Source organism: Dipodomys ordii, unplaced genomic scaffold, assembly GCF_000151885.1.
Source record: "Dipodomys ordii isolate 6190 unplaced genomic scaffold, Dord_2.0 Scaffold150, whole genome shotgun sequence".
Classification (NCBI taxonomy): Eukaryota; Metazoa; Chordata; class Mammalia; order Rodentia; family Heteromyidae; genus Dipodomys; species Dipodomys ordii.
Window position 1 is genome coordinate 5,495,404 of NW_012267366.1, and position 16,516 is coordinate 5,511,919.

The 16,516-nt window shown below is 40.1% G+C and overlaps 1 protein-coding gene across 4 annotated transcripts in view; it reads left to right on the forward strand.

The window, feature by feature from the left end:
- Positions 1 to 16,303, forward strand: part of Reps2 (RALBP1 associated Eps domain containing 2) — a 115,333-nt gene extending 99,030 nt beyond the window's left edge. For all 4 annotated transcript variants that reach the window (XM_013032165.1, XM_013032168.1, XM_013032167.1 and 1 more), the window contains 4 exons: positions 6,419 to 6,502; positions 8,488 to 8,633; positions 11,982 to 12,087; positions 14,761 to 16,303. In XM_013032165.1, coding sequence (XP_012887619.1) covers positions 6,419 to 6,502; positions 8,488 to 8,633; positions 11,982 to 12,087; positions 14,761 to 14,829 — 405 coding nt within the window. In that variant the 3' untranslated portion in view covers positions 14,830 to 16,303. The remainder of the gene's footprint in view (positions 1 to 6,418; positions 6,503 to 8,487; positions 8,634 to 11,981; positions 12,088 to 14,760) is intronic.
- The last annotated feature ends 213 nt before the right edge of the window (positions 16,304 to 16,516 follow it).

The window sequence follows — 16,516 nt, forward strand, 5'->3', positions numbered from 1 at the left end:
GTCAATAGCAAGAATATAGCAAAGTTTTTTTTAAAAAGTTACAGATTATTCACATTGTGGCAAAAATGTTCACATTAAATGTTCAAAAATGAGATTTAAAAACCTACCTTCTTTGCTTACAAGTTTGACTTTTAAACTGAAGGTTTTGGCTGAAGGTTTTGTCTAGCTGCCATGTATTTATTTCTTTTGGTATAACCCCCCATTTCTTCCATAATAAGTGGATGAGCAAATAATTAAGGAGCCTAGTCATCGCAAGAGCACCTGTGGCCATGTCCAGGCAGACACCTTAGAGACTTGGTTTTTACATCTCTTAAGTGGAGAATTTAGACCATCAGTGGTCCCCAGTTAGTCTGGGCGGGTATAAGTATCACCTCGGGAGCTTGTTAAAGTGTAAGTTGCTAATGCTTTATTCCGAAGAGATTCTGATGATGGAAGTCTGGGGGTACTATGTATAAATCTGCAACTGACAGCATTTCCCCAGATAATTTTCCTGTGCCAGCTCTATTTGGGAACTACTGAGCTAGAAGGCCTAGAAGAAACCAAGATGCCTTGGGAAGAAGCTTCCATGTTTTAATATGTGGGGAATATGTTTGTGCCTAGAGCAGTCCCACCCATATGGATGAACTAAGGCAGTTATGCTGAAGAGGTAAATCAGAGGCAGATGATGGAAGCCTTCTAACTGCTGGGATTGTGCTGTCTGCCGTCAGCCTGAAGGGCACAACAAAGGGTTTTGGAGAAAAAAAGAGTTTTGGGGTTCTATAGGATTGGCTTGTCAGTAGTGTTCAGAGAAATACCTACTGAGTATTTCTGCAGTGGGAGGTGTGATGGACTTCAGATGGGGGCAGTAGAACCCTTGGAGAGCTAGTCTGCCTCAGTGGAACTAGAATCTGAGATATTTTGCCTTAACCTTCTTTTTTATTTATTTTTTATTGTGAAAATACTGTACAGAGGGGTTACAATTACATGGGCAAGATAATGAGTACATTTCTTATCAGGCATTGTAGCCTCCTCCTTTGTTTCCCCTTCCCATCCCTTCCCATTTTCCTCTGCGCCCCCTGCAATCCTCCCCCCCCCACCAAAGTTGTAAAGTTCGTTTTCGATATAACTACTTGTACATCTCATTGTTGCAATGGGTCAGCCTGTATTCCTATTTAAGTGATTTGTTTTTTCCCTTCCCATTCACTAATGATACCAACATCAAATACAGTGAATTTTTATGTTTTTATTGTGAAAATACTGTACAGAGGGGTTACAATTACATGGGCAAGATAATGAGTACCTTTCTTATCAGGCATTGTAGCCTCCTCCTTTGTTTACCCTTCCCATCCCTTCCCATCATTCCCCCTGCCTCGACCCCCACCCAATCCTCCCTGGTCCCCCGCCCCCCCCACCAAAGTGAAAGCAGGGGTTATACTGTGGGGGAGGGACATAGAAAGCAACAAAGAAATAATCTTATAAATGTGTTAGAAACAATCGCATGAAAGAAAAAAAACATTAAAATACATAACTAAGGGTTCATTTTCCTAACATCACATTATCTGACCTTTTCCACTTGATTCATACATATACTAGATGTTGCAAATAAGGGAAACCATGGGACCTATGTTTCTTTGGGCCTGGCTTACTTCACTTAACATAGTTTTTTCCAAGTTTTTCCATTTCCTAATAAATGGGGCAATGTCATTCTTTCTGATGGAGGCATAGAATTCCATTGTGTATATATACCACATTTTCTTGATCCATTCATCTACTGAGGGGCATCTGGGTTGGTTCCATATCTTAGCTATGGTAAATAATGCTGCAATAGTTGTGCTGGTAGCTTTAGTGTGGTCTTGTTTGTAAACATTTGGGTAAATGCCCAAAAGTGGGATTGCTGGGTCATAGGGGAGCTCTATGTGGAGTCTTTGCCTTAACCTTCTTGAAAGTCCCTAAGTGCTTATGGTTGTTACATCTCTCTTCCTCAGATACTATCATAATAACTTCTATTGTGTGTTTATCTAGGTTGTTTCAAAAGGAACCCAGTAATGGTTTTACACAGAGAAGTAGTTAACAGCAGCAATAAGAGCTGCTACTTCAAGGAGGTGCTGGGGAAGCTAGAGAACCCTTTCTTGCCTGCAGCAAAATCCCAATTCACACCCTGATGGCATAGCAAGCATTTTTTTGGTCAAAGTGAGAGAGGGAAGGGAGTACTGAAGCTTCTCTGGTTTTGGATGTGCTAGACACTGTGGACATTGCTCCTCTTCAAGGATGAAGTATGGACCATTTGGTATTAAAGTCAAATGGCATGTTCTTGTTCTTGTTGTCAGTCTATAGCCAAAGTTGCCCAAAGTGTATTCTATAGCACATCACTTCCATTGGGTGGTGATAGCAGTTACATGAGAATAAGGAAAGGAAGCCAAATAAGTCTGAGAACCGATGTGCTAAGTAAAGGCAAGTGGCTTCTGTTATGAGTTTCAGAGCATCTTGCTCTATTCTACCAGCTCCCAAATTCTAGGCATTATAGAATGCTCTCTCTCTCTCTCTCTCTCTCTCTCTATATATATATATATATGTGTGTGTGTGTGTGTGTGTGTGTGTGTGTATACATATATATGTATTTATACATATATATACATACATATGTATATATACACACACATATATATGTATATATATATTTACTGCAAATATACTGTACAGAGGGGTTATAGTTACATGAGTAAGGTAATGAGTACATTTCCTATCAAGCATTGTTACCTCCTCCTTTATTTTTCCTCTACAATCCCTTCCCTCCCCACCTCCCCAGTATCTTAAAACAACGGTGTACCTGGAATTTGGGAGTGGCTTGGCTGGTAGTTTTGGCTCAGGATTTCTCATGAGACTACTGATGATGTCATTCAGGGGTGCATTCATCATAGGCTGGACTGGAGATAGAGGATGCAGTGCTAAGGTTGGTGTTGGGAGGAGGCCTCAATTCCTCGCTACGTAGCCCTCTTGTTAGGATTATTTGGGTGTCTTCACAACATGGCAGCTGATTTTTTTCCCCAAGGAGGGTAATAGGAGAAAGAGATAGATACAAAGGCAAAAACAGAAGCATGGAGGAAAAGCATAATAGAATGCTCTAAATACCTTTGTCTGGGAGATTGTTATATAGTATCTTGGGTCAGATTACCTAGACAGAAAGCCTGAGATAAAGATTCTTAGAAAGTGACTTGCTGTGGTCGTGCTCTTCAGGAAAATAAACAAACTAAAGAAGAGGGAAGAAAGGCTGGGAAGGGGAAAGAGCCCAGTCATGATGGAGTTTTGGATTAAAAACCGCCATGGGCCTAATCCACACAGGGAAGATCTGCCACATAAACTACACCACAGTTATTTCCCTTTGAGGCAGGAGACTGGCCTTTATATCCTTTTAGCAAACAGACATTGTGGATTGTTGATGGTGGGTTTGAGAGGTCATTTTTCCTAAGTTGAAGGTAATTCTCTATAGGACACAGCAGCTGTTAGTCCTTCCCTGACAACAGTCAGTACCAGGTAAAGGAGAGTGGGATATCATCACCCCTCTGAGAGCTGGCTTCCTTCTGTTTGTGTCCCAAGCATTTATCATGGTCCCTGGCACATCGGAAGTACAAAATAAGTATCTGCACGATTGAAAAAGGGAATACACACAAATTCTTGGCCTCTCTGGGCTTCCATCCATTTCAGGGAAACCAACTGAGCACAGATCCTTATTGTCTCATCAATCATGGGAATAGGCAAAACCACGGGACAGATCTCCACATGTGAGTGGCAGCACCTTCTAGGACCATATGAAAATAATTTGTCATTTGTGCCAGGAGAGTCTTAATGTTAAAATATCACATATACTTTACTTATATTGCACACATGTGTGCACTCATACACTCACAGACACTTTGGCCTGAGTTTCAGTGATGTGTTTGCTAATAGTACACTTTCCTCACTCCATGTGTTGTTCGACATGGTTGTGCTGCAGTGCATTTCTATACTGCAGATATATTTGTGGGCAAAATGGAAGACATGTCAGTATAATGTGTAAGTCACTTGACTCATAAGTGGGGGGATATTTCTCAGCATTTGATGTTTTGCCTCACTGGCTAATAGAGGCTGAAGTTGGGCAGCCTGGGGGACATAGGGAGCTACATGTGATGTCAACTCACCCTGTGCTCTTTCGCTTGGCTGCTTGCCTGCTCTTTCTTGCATGCTCTGGGGGCATTCTTCACCAGTCTTTGTGCATTTAATCATCAGTTCCATACTACTCAGCAGCTTCGAACCTCCAGATGACGCCTTCCACCACACACCTCTTTTCCTTTTAGTGGAAAGAGGTTTTGTTTAGTAGAGTGTTTCCTTGTTAGGAATTTAACAAAAATTATAGTGTGCTTTTATGGTGATGATTGGTTTTTCTTATTGCTCCAGTTAAAAATCATTTTTATATGTGTGTTCTCAGCACACATTTATTTTATTTATTTTTGAATTTTTATTATCATATACTAGTTACACAAGAGGGGGTTGTTGTAATATTTCCATATATGTATACAGTGTACCCTGATCACATTTATTCCCTGTATCATGTTCCCTCCTTCCTTCTCCCTATTTTTTTTTTTTTGTATGTGTGTCAGTTGTAGGTCTTGAACTCTGGGCCTGGGTGCTGTCCCTCAGCTCTTCAGCTCAAGGCTGGTGCTCTCCCACTTGTGGTTTTCCAATGGTTTATTGGAGATGAATCTCATGGACTTTCCTGCCTGGGCTGGCTTTGAACCGGGATCCTCAGATCTCAGCCTATTGAGTAGCTAGGAATACAGGCATGAGCCACCGGTGCCTGACTCTTCTCCTGACTTTTAAAAATATTTTTGTTATTCTACTTTAACTTTATTTTAAAATCATTTAAAATTGTCTCTAAATAGTTATACAAAGGAGATTCAATGTCAGTATGTCAGCTTATGAGTACAAATGCATCTCGATGTCACCCCTTCCATTGTTCCCCTCCCGCTTTCCTATCCATCCCAACCCCTCCTGTCCCAAGTTTCCTAGTTCCATTTTCACATGCATGCATTGAGTATTGTGACTATATTTGCCCATCATTCCTTTCTCCTTCATCTTCCCCTTCCTTAAGCCCCAACCCCCTCAGACCACATGTGTCTCATTTTCTTCATATTCACACTGTTAAATTATCTGTTAATTTTTCAAAGGTGTTACACTATGGAAACCCACCCCAGCAAATATCATACTTTACTTCACTTTGCTTGTGTATTATATGCATATGGTCCCATATGTAATTTCATCTATTTGTATTTTTTAGATCTAGCTTCCACATATGAAAGAAAACATGTGCCCTTTCTCTCTCTGAGTCTGACTTATTTCACTCAACATAATTTTTTCCAGGTTCATCCATTTCCCTGCAAATGACATAATATTATTCTTCCTAATTTTACCCACTTCTTAAAACAATTTTGGGACTGTTTGGGGGACTGGAAGGGAAGGAGAAGATGGAAAGGGAATGATGGAGGACAAATAATATCAAAATATATTGTGTTTGTGTATGAAGATGGCATGAGACATCTCAGTGAAAGCTGTCAATAAGTAACTGGTTGGGGAGGAATCAGGAAAGAGAAAGCCATAGACAGGGTTATTCTTATCAAAATGTAATATATGCACATCTGCAATACCATGATGAAACCCCTTGGTAGTGAATGGGTGTCAGCAGGAAGCGGTAGAAAGAGGGTAAGGAAGTGTGAATATGATCAAAGTACTTTATATACTTGTATGTAAATAGAACAATCCAGTGAAAATGTTAACTTCTTTTCTAACCTATTTCTCCTTGATAGGTCCTGCTGCTTTTATAGCTTATGTTTTAAAGAAATACATATGTCCAAATATAGAAGAAGTTCTTACGATTCCTTTTCTTTTTTGTGTGTTGGTATTAGAACTTGAACTCAGGGCCTGGTGTTTGTTATGTGGGCACTGAACTATTTGAGCTATATATCTCTATTTCCCCTTTTTTGCTTTAGTTATTTTTCATAGCAGGTCTTATGGTGTTTATTTTATTTATTTATTTTTGCCTGAGATGACTTTGGTCCATGTTTTTCCTGCCTAGCAGGGATTATAGACATGTTCCACTGCATTTGGTTTGTTTGTTGTTTGTTTGCCTTAATTTCTCCACGAACTACATGATCTCTACCTAATTGAGATTAAGGCGTGTGCCACCCATGATTCCTTTTATTAAGGTTAAATGATAGTGGAAAGAGGAGTAGAAGAGAATAAATAGTAGGGTCGACAGAAAATCTTTCTCCAACATTAGTAGACAACCAGGCTTGGCTGCAACTTGGTTTCAATCAGTTTTCCCCAAGTGACTGTTTTTTTAAGTGCTCTTTGCTGCATATTATTGATGGTTTGGCATTTATATCATCTCTTGGATCTTTTGCTTCAGTCCGAACAAGTGTCTGATGCCGAGTTACTTCCACAGATGAACAGAACTCCTTCCCAGGCTGCAGAAAGTAGTCCAGCAAAGAAGGTAAGAGCAGCCTGAGGATGCTGTCTTAGGCACTATGATGCCACTCTTGGGCTTTTTGCCTCTGTTAGCAGATCTATCATTTTTAAGGTTTCCCCTGAAGATAAATGTGACTGACTCACATGTCCCAAAATGTGGGTTTCTTCATGAAGATTAGGATCCTGATATTTCTTGGGCATACTACTTGATGTCACTAGCATACTCCCCATTTGTCTTCTTATTTTCTTCTTCTCTATTTTTATTTTTTCATTTTTATTTTTTATTGTGAAAATATCATACAGAGGGGTTACAATTACGTGGGCAAGATAATGAGTACATTTCTTTTTCTTTTTTTTTTGTCGGCCGTGGGGCCTGAACTCTGGGCCTGGGCGCTGTCCCTCAGCTCTTCAGCTCAAGGCGAGCGCTCTACCACTTGAGCTACAGCGCCACTTCCGGTTTTCTGGTGGTTTATTGGAGATAGGAGTCTCACGGTCTCTCCTGCCCCGGCTGGCTCTGAACCGCGATCCTCAGATCTCAGCCTTATCAAGCATTGTTGCCTCCTCCTTTGTTTCCCCTTCACATCCCTTCCCATCTCCCCCCCACCCCCGCAGTCCCCCTGCCCCCACTCCCACCCACCCCCCTCCTGCCAAAGTTGTAAAGTTAGTTTTTCTTTTTTTTGGGGGTCCGGTCGTGGGGCCTGAACTCTGGGCCTGGGCGCTGTCCCTCAGCTCTTCAGCTCAAGGCGAGCACTCTACCACTTGAGCCACAGCGCCACTTCCAGCTTTTTCTGCTTATGTGGTGCTGAGGAATCGAACCCAGGGCCTCATGTATGCAAGGCAGGCCAAGCACTCTACCACTGAGCCACCTTCCCAGCCCCTAAAGTTAGTTTTCAACATAATGACTTGTACATCTCATTGTTGCAATGGGTCCACCTGTATCCCTATTTAAACGATCTATTTTAAAAGTTATTATATTATCAACCTACAAGTAATTTAGGAAGAACTATAGATTTTTGTCCATTCAAAACGTGGCTTTCTATAGTACCCTCTTATATAACACTCTGATTTCTCAAGGAAGCTTGCTCTGGATTTACAACCTCAGAAGTTGGAATGACTCATATGTTTTGTTTTTTAAAAATTTTATTTATTTTATTGTGAGAATACCATACAGAGGAGTTACAATTACATGAACAAGAAAACGAGTATATTTCTTATCAAGCATTGTTGCCTCCTCTTTGTTTCCCCTTCCCATTCGTCTTCTCTTTTATTCTCTGCCAGGCCCTTCTTGGGAAAGTAGGCCTTGGAGCCAGGTGCCAGTGGCTCACACCTGTAATCCTAGCTACTCAGGAGGCTGAGATGTGAGGATCATGGTTCAAAGCCAGCCCGGGCAGGAAAAGTCTGTGAGACTTTTATCTCCAATAAACCACTAGAGAACCAGAAGTGGCGCTGTGGCTCACGCAGTAGAGTGCTCTCCTTGAGCCTGAAGAGCTGAGGGACAGCGCCCAAGCCCAGAGTTCAAGCCCCATGACCAACAACAACAACAAAAAAAAACAAAAAAGAAAGACACTAGGCCTTGGGCTCAGGAGCATACGAGAGGGCAGTGCCAAATTTGTACTGTACTGTTAGATTCATGGGATCCTGGTAGAGTTAAAATATAAGAAATAATAGATTACTTACAACATTAAAAAAAAGAAAGACCAAAGGAAAGGCTACTGGAATTTGGTTTCTGTGTTCCTTTCTTGATGACCAAAAGAGGCAGGCTTTTATTTATTTATTTATTTATTTTTAAGACAAGAAAGGCAGGCAGGCTGGCTGGCTGCTAGAATCTGATACCTATATCCTTCCAATTCTTAGCCATAGATCTAAGGTTGTGGAGTTTGGATAGAGGAGTCTTCTCATCTTGGGGACAGAGCTAAAGGAATATGGTCACTGGCATGATGTATGGATGGAACGTTTAAAATGTTAACTTTGGGTTTTTTTTTTCATTTTGCTTTTGTTTCTACTTCATAGGATGTTCCATATTCTCAGCCTCCATCAAAGCCTATTCGTAGGAAATTCAGGCCTGAAAATCAATCTACAGAAAATCAAGAGCCTTCCACTGTTGTAGGTGGGCCAGCTCCTGTAACAACTGTGAAGCCCCATCCTACAGTTCAAAAGTAAGTAGATCCAGTAAATAAGAACAAGATGAAACTTCCTCTTACACCTATGCATATCTGTTCTCATACCTACACTCATACCCATGGAAAGGGATCAAAGGCTCCCAGTCACATAGAGAAGGCTTTATAAGCTATTGAGCTTAACCTAACCTAGGCTGTGGCGACTTGGTTTCCTGCCCTTCCCCTCTCCTTTTCCTTCCTACCATTTTTTTTTGTTTTTTTAGTGCCAGAAGATTTTTCTCTAGCAAGAAGAGGAGTCTGTAAGTAGTAGTTTCCCTTCATTTCCTGTTTTATCTCATCTTTTTTTCAGGGCAATGGGTTAGCTCTATGACCATGCGCCCAACTTTTAGTAGAAATAGTATGTGATTTTATTTGAAGGCCCATAAATAGTTCCTGTCATCAATCATGTCAACTCGGAACGGCACAGGCAAAAGGCCCCTAACACCTATCTCACCAACTGGACCGGATACTGAAGGACATGTGGGAGCTTGTGGACTTGGACAGAGGCTGAGGCCACATTGCTATGGACATCCTTGTCTACAAAGTTTTGGGTTTGAGTACAGCCATCGCCTGCCTCAGTTTTTCCATGGTGACATTGAATGAAGCATTACGGGCAGAAGCATGCCACTGCCACTTGCCAGTGAGCCTGCCTGGTTACTAATGTAAATGTTCAAGCTCCATCCTGATGCTTTTGTGGCACCTTTCAGGTTTCAGAGGCTGCGATGAATTTCCTTCTGTTCACACTAGTGTGGGAAGAAAAGCAACAAGTTCTGTGGGTGGTGTCAGAAGCTTGCTTTGAAGCTTAAATTCTGTTTTGAATATTTGCATCCCCAGTCTTCAGATGATTTTTTTCCCGCACATGGGCAGTTCCAGAAAGTTATCAGTATATAAAAGAAGCAGATTTTCGTCCATCACTTCCACTGAGAGCTGGGACCATCTTCCAACCCTATCCATAACAAAGATGTCCAATTCCAATCTCTCCACTTCTTTGCTAATCCCTACCTCTTTTTCAAATTGTTATGGCCACCCTAATGAATGTGAAATGGTATCCCATTATAGTTTCTATGTATTTCTTTAATGACTAATGATGGTGTGTATCTTCTGTATTCTGGTTACAACTCCCTTGTCAGTTACATTTTATGCAGATATATTTTTTCAATCCATGGGTTTTCTTTTCCTAATGTTTGTAGGAAAAAAGTTTCTCATTTTGAGGAAGCCCATTTTGTCTTTTTTTTCTGTCTTTACATGTTATTGCTGTGCTAAGAAAGTATTTCCTTCTCTAAGTTCATGAAGACTGGTTCTTTATTTGTGGGACCAGGGCTCCAACTCAGGGTGTGGTTCTTGCTTGCCTGGCACTATATAACTGAATCATACACCCACCCTCGTTTTTGTGATTGGTCCAGAAGGGGAGGAGTCCCCTGTGTCCGGAACACAGGGACCTTCTGTCTTCCTGTTCTTAACCCCCTTGGGGGATGCATTTATTCATATGGTTGAAGGCAAGTCATTGCCAGCATGTTCATGTTTCAAGCCACAGGAGGAGGTAAGGAAAAAAGGAGAGAAAACAGATTATTGCTAAGGACATAACTCAGAAGCGATACACATCATTTTTCTCTGATTTCATTGTCTCCAAACTTAGTCATCTGAGGACCAAGCGCTCATTATGAGCCTTCTAGGGACATTTTAAACTTCAAACAATAGTGGACACATGTATCTCTATTTTATGTATTATTTACGGAATTTTCAGTGTATTTAGTGGAAAGAATAGAGAGAAATGTGTCAGCTGGTTCCTGGCTGATTGGCTTTTGAAATGGTCTGTTCCCTTCCTTGGAGGAAATAGGTCGCTGGGGGATGAGCTTTTGAAGGATATATCTTATCCCTGGTGCCTTCCTCTTGCTTTCTACTTCCAGTATGCTGTGAGCTGAGCAACTTTCCTTCACCAATACTCCCTGTCGTGATGTTTGAGCCTCTGAAACCATTAGCTAAAATAAATAAATCCCTTCTTTCCTAAGTTTTTTTTTAAATCTCAGGTATTTTGCCACAGTGAAAAAAAGCTAACTCCATCTTAGTGCCAGTGAAAATAATATATAATAAATATTATACATAATATTATATATAGATATACTTGTGTGTGCTTGTACTTGGGGCTTGGTTTCTTTTCTCTCAAGGCCAGCCTTCTAACACTTGAACCACACTTCCACTTCTGCCTTTTGCTCGTGAATGGGAAGATCAGAATCTTGCAGACTTTTCTGCCTGGGCTACCTTCTAACCATGATTCTCAGCCTTCTGGATAACTAGGTTTATATGCATGAGCCACCAGCACTCATCCCTAAGCTATATTCTGAAAAGATGACTTTGACATCTCTCTCTTACCTATATATGTGTGAAACAATAATAGCAGTGAACTTATTGCAGACAATACCTTTCCAAATCAGCATAGTAACTAGCACAGTGTATATTCTCAGCAAGTATTTTCTGTTCAATGATCACAGATGGTTCTAGTTCAGTTGCCCTGGCCTAGTGATTGCAAATATGGTTATTTTTTCCAGGAGAACACAAATCGTCTTTCTTTTTGCTCTAAAATTCAGTATTTTTGTAATGGGATAAGAAATTAGAAGTCATACCTATGGGTAACCATGTTATTTTAGCATTGTACCCACAGACAGTTTTGAAAAATAAAGCATGTTAAGACTTATGGCCAGATAGTGTAAGCAGGGACTGTATGTAATGGGCAAGCAGAATGACATGGTCACCCTACTTATACTGGTTCTGTGAATTTACCATTGATTTAGTTCAGAAATTCGGTATTAAAACATTTCATCTTTCTCAAATGCTGCAGATATATGTTGGTACCAGTACGTGTCTCTGTCTCTCTTTCATTTATGCTCAGTAATAAAGAAATAAGGGAATATAAGGCAATCTTGCCAAATTAATGTAGATTTTTTTCTAAAGAGAATGTTCTATTCTTTTCCTTTAGACTTGTCCACAGAGGCCAGCTGCAGGTCTTTTAAATGCCACTAATGCTTATGCAAAAGGGCATTCAGTTAATAAGGTTTGTCAGAAGAAATGCTTATTAAAATGTCTTGGAATAAATGGAACACAAATGTTTGAAAAGGCCCAATTCACAGCTTTTATTCAAGTTATAAAATGAGAATGACTTCAGGTATAAATAATTCATCTCGACAAATTTGGTATGTGCCTGCCTGCCTGTGAATATGAGATTGTATTTTTGGAACCCTATGATTATTAACCCTTGTTAGTTTAGCACTTCTCATGAGTGAGAGTTCTGACTTGCAAGAGTCCAGACCTCTTAAAATCCTTTTTCGATGAAATATTTGTCCTTTCCCATAGGCAGTCTTCCAAACAGAAGAAGGCAATTCAAACTGCTATCCGTAAAAATAAAGAGGCAAATGCTGTTCTGGCTCGGTTGAACAGTGAACTCCAACAACAACTCAAGGTAAGGAATGCCTCCCAGATTTGGATTACCAGGCCTTTCCCTGCTAGTCCTTGCTTCTTTGCTTTGGCTTTGTTTGGACCGTAATCTAGCACGAGCTCATCTTGATTACATTTGCAAGGCTCCTATTTGTATAGAAGTCACATTTAAAGGTACTAGGGTTTAGGACCGAAACACATTTTTTGGTGAGACATGATTCTCTGCTGGATAATTCTTTATTCACACATAAACATGTTCCAGTATTATCCATTTCCCTTGACAAGGTATCCATTTCTCCTGTCCTCTTCACAGTGCAGCTTTTTCAGAATTGTTTTCATTCACTGTCTATTTCTTCACCAATGGCTTTCCCCCTCTCTACTCAGGGTGGTTTTCCTCTCTTCTCACATTCCTCTTTTGGTCAAATCCAAAGGGCTTTTTGTAACATCTGAATTTTCAAAAGCATCTATATAAGTGAAGATTCTTTCCTCTGAAATCACTGTTTTTGTTGTTTTGTTTTTGAGACAAGATGTCCTTACATAGACTAGTCTCACCTAAAACTCTGATCCTCCTGCTTCAGCTTCCCAAGTGCTGAGATTAAATGCATGAACCACCATGCCTGGATTGAGACCTTTTCCATCTCTACCTGAAGCCTCTGTACTGTATTCTATAGCGTTGTATAAACTTATATGAAGTTCTATAGTTTCATGGCTTTGAAGATCATCTATACTCTAGTTAAACCTGAATTTATGTTTCAAGCTGTGCTTACTCTTTGAACCACGATCCTCAGATCTCAGCCTCCTGAGTAGCTAGGAATACAGGCATACACCACTGGCATCTGGCCCACTTTCTTAAAGTGCAAACCAGAGAAGTCCTCCTTAAATTTTCCTTTCTGACCAGCTTAACTTCATCAGCAAGACCTATCAGTTATAGATTCCTGGTGGCCAGGAATTAAAGAAAGACAGGAAGATGCCAGAATCACCGTGAGAGCATGTTCCCAGTGACCTCATTTCCTTCACTTAGGCCTCACTCTCTAAAGTCTCCCAGTAGCACCAACAGCTGGGTTCCAAGGGGGATAAGCCTTTGGGGGATATTCCAGATCCGGGCTCTAACAGAAACCCTCAGTGCTATCCCTCAACACTTGGAGTGCAGTCTGCCAAGGTCCTATGAGATATGGCTTCTCCTTAACTCTCTGGCTTCATCTCGTGCCAATATGTTCCTTGTTCCCTCTGCTCTGGTAACGTGGAGCATTTTGTTCTTCAAACTTACCCAAACCATTTAGTGCCCCCTTTCAGCTGCCATTATATCGCATTTGCCCATCCTTCTCCATATCTTGATGTCATTCCTCTCCTTTCGAGTCTCTGCTTAAGTAATATCACCTCTGAGAAGTTTCCCTGGTCACTCTCTGCTTTCTCCGACATTTACCATCTGTTATACAATCCCATCACTCATTTCCTCCCGAAAGTATCTTGCTCATTCATTTGATTGTCTCCCTTCAGATATTGGAATATAAGCCCTATGAGGTCCTTGTTATTTGCAGAAACCATTATAGCTAGGGAAGTATCTGGCTCATAACAGATAGATCCTAAGACAATTTGACGACTTGGTACGAGTGCAAATGAACAAGCATGTTCTGTTTGTCTGACTGCTGACTACCAATGTGTTGATTCTTCTGGAGCAGCTCAGTATCAAACCTTTATAACAATTCTTTCCTCACCTTGACTAATTGTAGTTAAGGATGTTTTCTTTTCCTGAATAAAATGAGAGTTTATTTGGTAGTGAAAGGAAAGCTGTGAGAAGAAAATAGCAGTAACTTTCCATCTGGAGACAGGACAAAAGAGGAGCCCAAAGAATGTCTTTCTGTATCTCTGCAAAAAATATTTTTTAGGCCTGAAAGTTTGATTTCTCAAATAGGAAACTGGTGACTCCTCTCCTCTGTCTGTCTCCAAAGGTCCCACATTAAACCACGTACAGGAGCCTGGGCAAGACTTTGGTGGAGGGATGTGATGTTGGATTAAAAGCCAGAAATTGTGACTAGAAAGTTAGTTCCAGTGGCTTACCATTCAGTTTTGGGAGTATACTTTTACTTTTGATCTCCCCCAATCAATCTTTTATTTTTATTTTTTTAGTTGTTTTTATTATTTTACTGACTTGAACTCAGGGCCTTGCCCCCTGGCTTAGCTATTTTGTTTTGTTTTTTGTTCAAGGCTAGTGCTCTACCACTTGAATCATGCCTCCAATTCAGGATATTTTTCTGGTTAATTGGACCTATGAGTGTAACAAATTTGTCCTCCCAGTTTGGCTCCAAACCACAATTTTCAGTTCTCCTCCTCCTGAGTAGCTAGGGTTATAGGTGTGAACCACTCATTTCTGGCCTGCCTTTTAATTTTTAATGTCATTCTCTGCTAGCTGCAAATCCTGTTAAAATAGGGCAAGACTAAGGTTGAGTTATGGAAGAGATTTTTAATTGATTTCATCATCTTCAAACAGGAATTCATAGATTATAAATTGTGAAGCCCTCTGGTCTCATTACCAGCTTTGACTACCATGCCTTCCAGTCCACATGTGCTTGAGAACAGTATTCAATGTTTGTGGGTCCACTTGTAAGTTTCCCTTGACTATCTAAGTGAACTAGAGCTGAACCCAAGAAATGACATCCTTGCTTTCTGGTTTTTCCTCTCCCTGTTTTGTGCAACACAGGAGGTTCATCAAGAACGGATTGCATTGGAAAACCAATTGGAACAACTTCGTCCAGTCACTGTGTTGTGACTGCCCCAAAGTTCAAGTGACGGCGTGTGACCTTGTCTGCCAAGATATTTCTTTTGAATGTTTGAGCCAGCCATTTATCATAGATGTCAGACTGTGTCAAAAGTTGTAAGCAGCATAACATAATCTCTGTCACCTTTTCTCTTCTGCATTTTACTATGGTGGAAAAAAAATCCCAAGTATCACACTTAAAATTGTAATTATCAGTAGACTTTATCTCCCATTCTTAAGTGCTTCATCAAGGCATTGGATGCTGATCCTTACCAAAAATCCATCTTCTAGCAAATAATTTAGAACATGATTTATTTAAAGGATTTATGATTTTTACAAAACCTGATAACCAAGTACCTTCAGGATGCTAGTTTTATTTTTGTATGCATATCACACACAGTAGGTTGGTTTACTACAATTGTTATTCCAACTGGATAATCTTTGGCATGATAACAAAACCAAAAACTAAAAGAAAATGAAAGCATCAAATTTAGACTGGCGCTGTGCCCTCCACCACTACATGCCAAAAAATTGTTTCTCTAGTGCCATTTTGATCTCATATCTAGCTATAAATAATACATGACTATTGTTCTGTAGTGAATGTCAAAGACTTATTGGATCTTTACACCTCTGTGAAGTAGAGATTTTGGCAACAAGCTATTTAACTTGTCCAATCTAAGCCATCAACCCAGAAAACACAGTCCTTTCATGTAAATTTTGAGCAAGAGCAATCTACCTTAACTGCCTCATCTGATCAACTTAAACAAATACTTGCCATATGTCTACTTTTATCTTGCATGGGATAGCATAGTTATAGATGCATGAGTTTACAAATCATCCATCAATATGAAAAGCTGGGTTGATAAATATATGTTGTTTGAACCCAGGTATCCAGAGTAGAAAGGAAAAGGGAATATTTGCCAACAATCTCTGGTAGTTATTTTCATCTTAATTTTATCTTAAAGTATGAATGAAGGCAAGTGATCCTCACATTAGCTTTATGACTTTTGTTCTCTGTGGGAAGTAAGTGGCTTATGTACGCAGGAGCTCACCTAACTGCTGTAGGTGATGTAAAGCAGTTCCAAATGCAGAATCTAGTATTCTATAGAAATTTAAGTAGCTGCTGCTGCTTTTGAAAGCCCAAGCTGAAAATGGGAATTGACTGGCTCTACCAGGTTACAGAATTATGGGTCACTCAGCCTCATCTGGCATGCCAAATTTAACATTGCATTGTGAGGCTTACAGCAAGACAAACTAACTGTGGTACATTTGGCTAATTTACCTATTCTTTGCATAGTGGGATGGAGTATAGTTAGGGTCCTTTGTGAAATGATTTTGAATGTTTTTACAAGATGTGAGATTAAACTATTGATAAGAGCTGAGAACTTTTGGAAAAAGCAGAAATGTATTTAATGCTTCCTTATTCCACTGGAAAGTTCTATCAATAGCTGAACAACAGAAGAAAAAGGCTCAAGCAGATGATGTTTTTCCAAAGAAAAACAAATTGTTGAATCTATTCCATGCATATTTAAGGGTTTCAACTGATCTGATTTTGAAAGTCATGAAATTTGAACCTTCTTTATTTCCTTTTCTTTTCTTCTTTGGCTGCCTTTTATTTTGTTGTGGAGAAAGATTAGGAGTGAATTTAAACCCTTACAGAGATTATGAATGGGTCAATACATTTTTAGGAGAGCTCTTT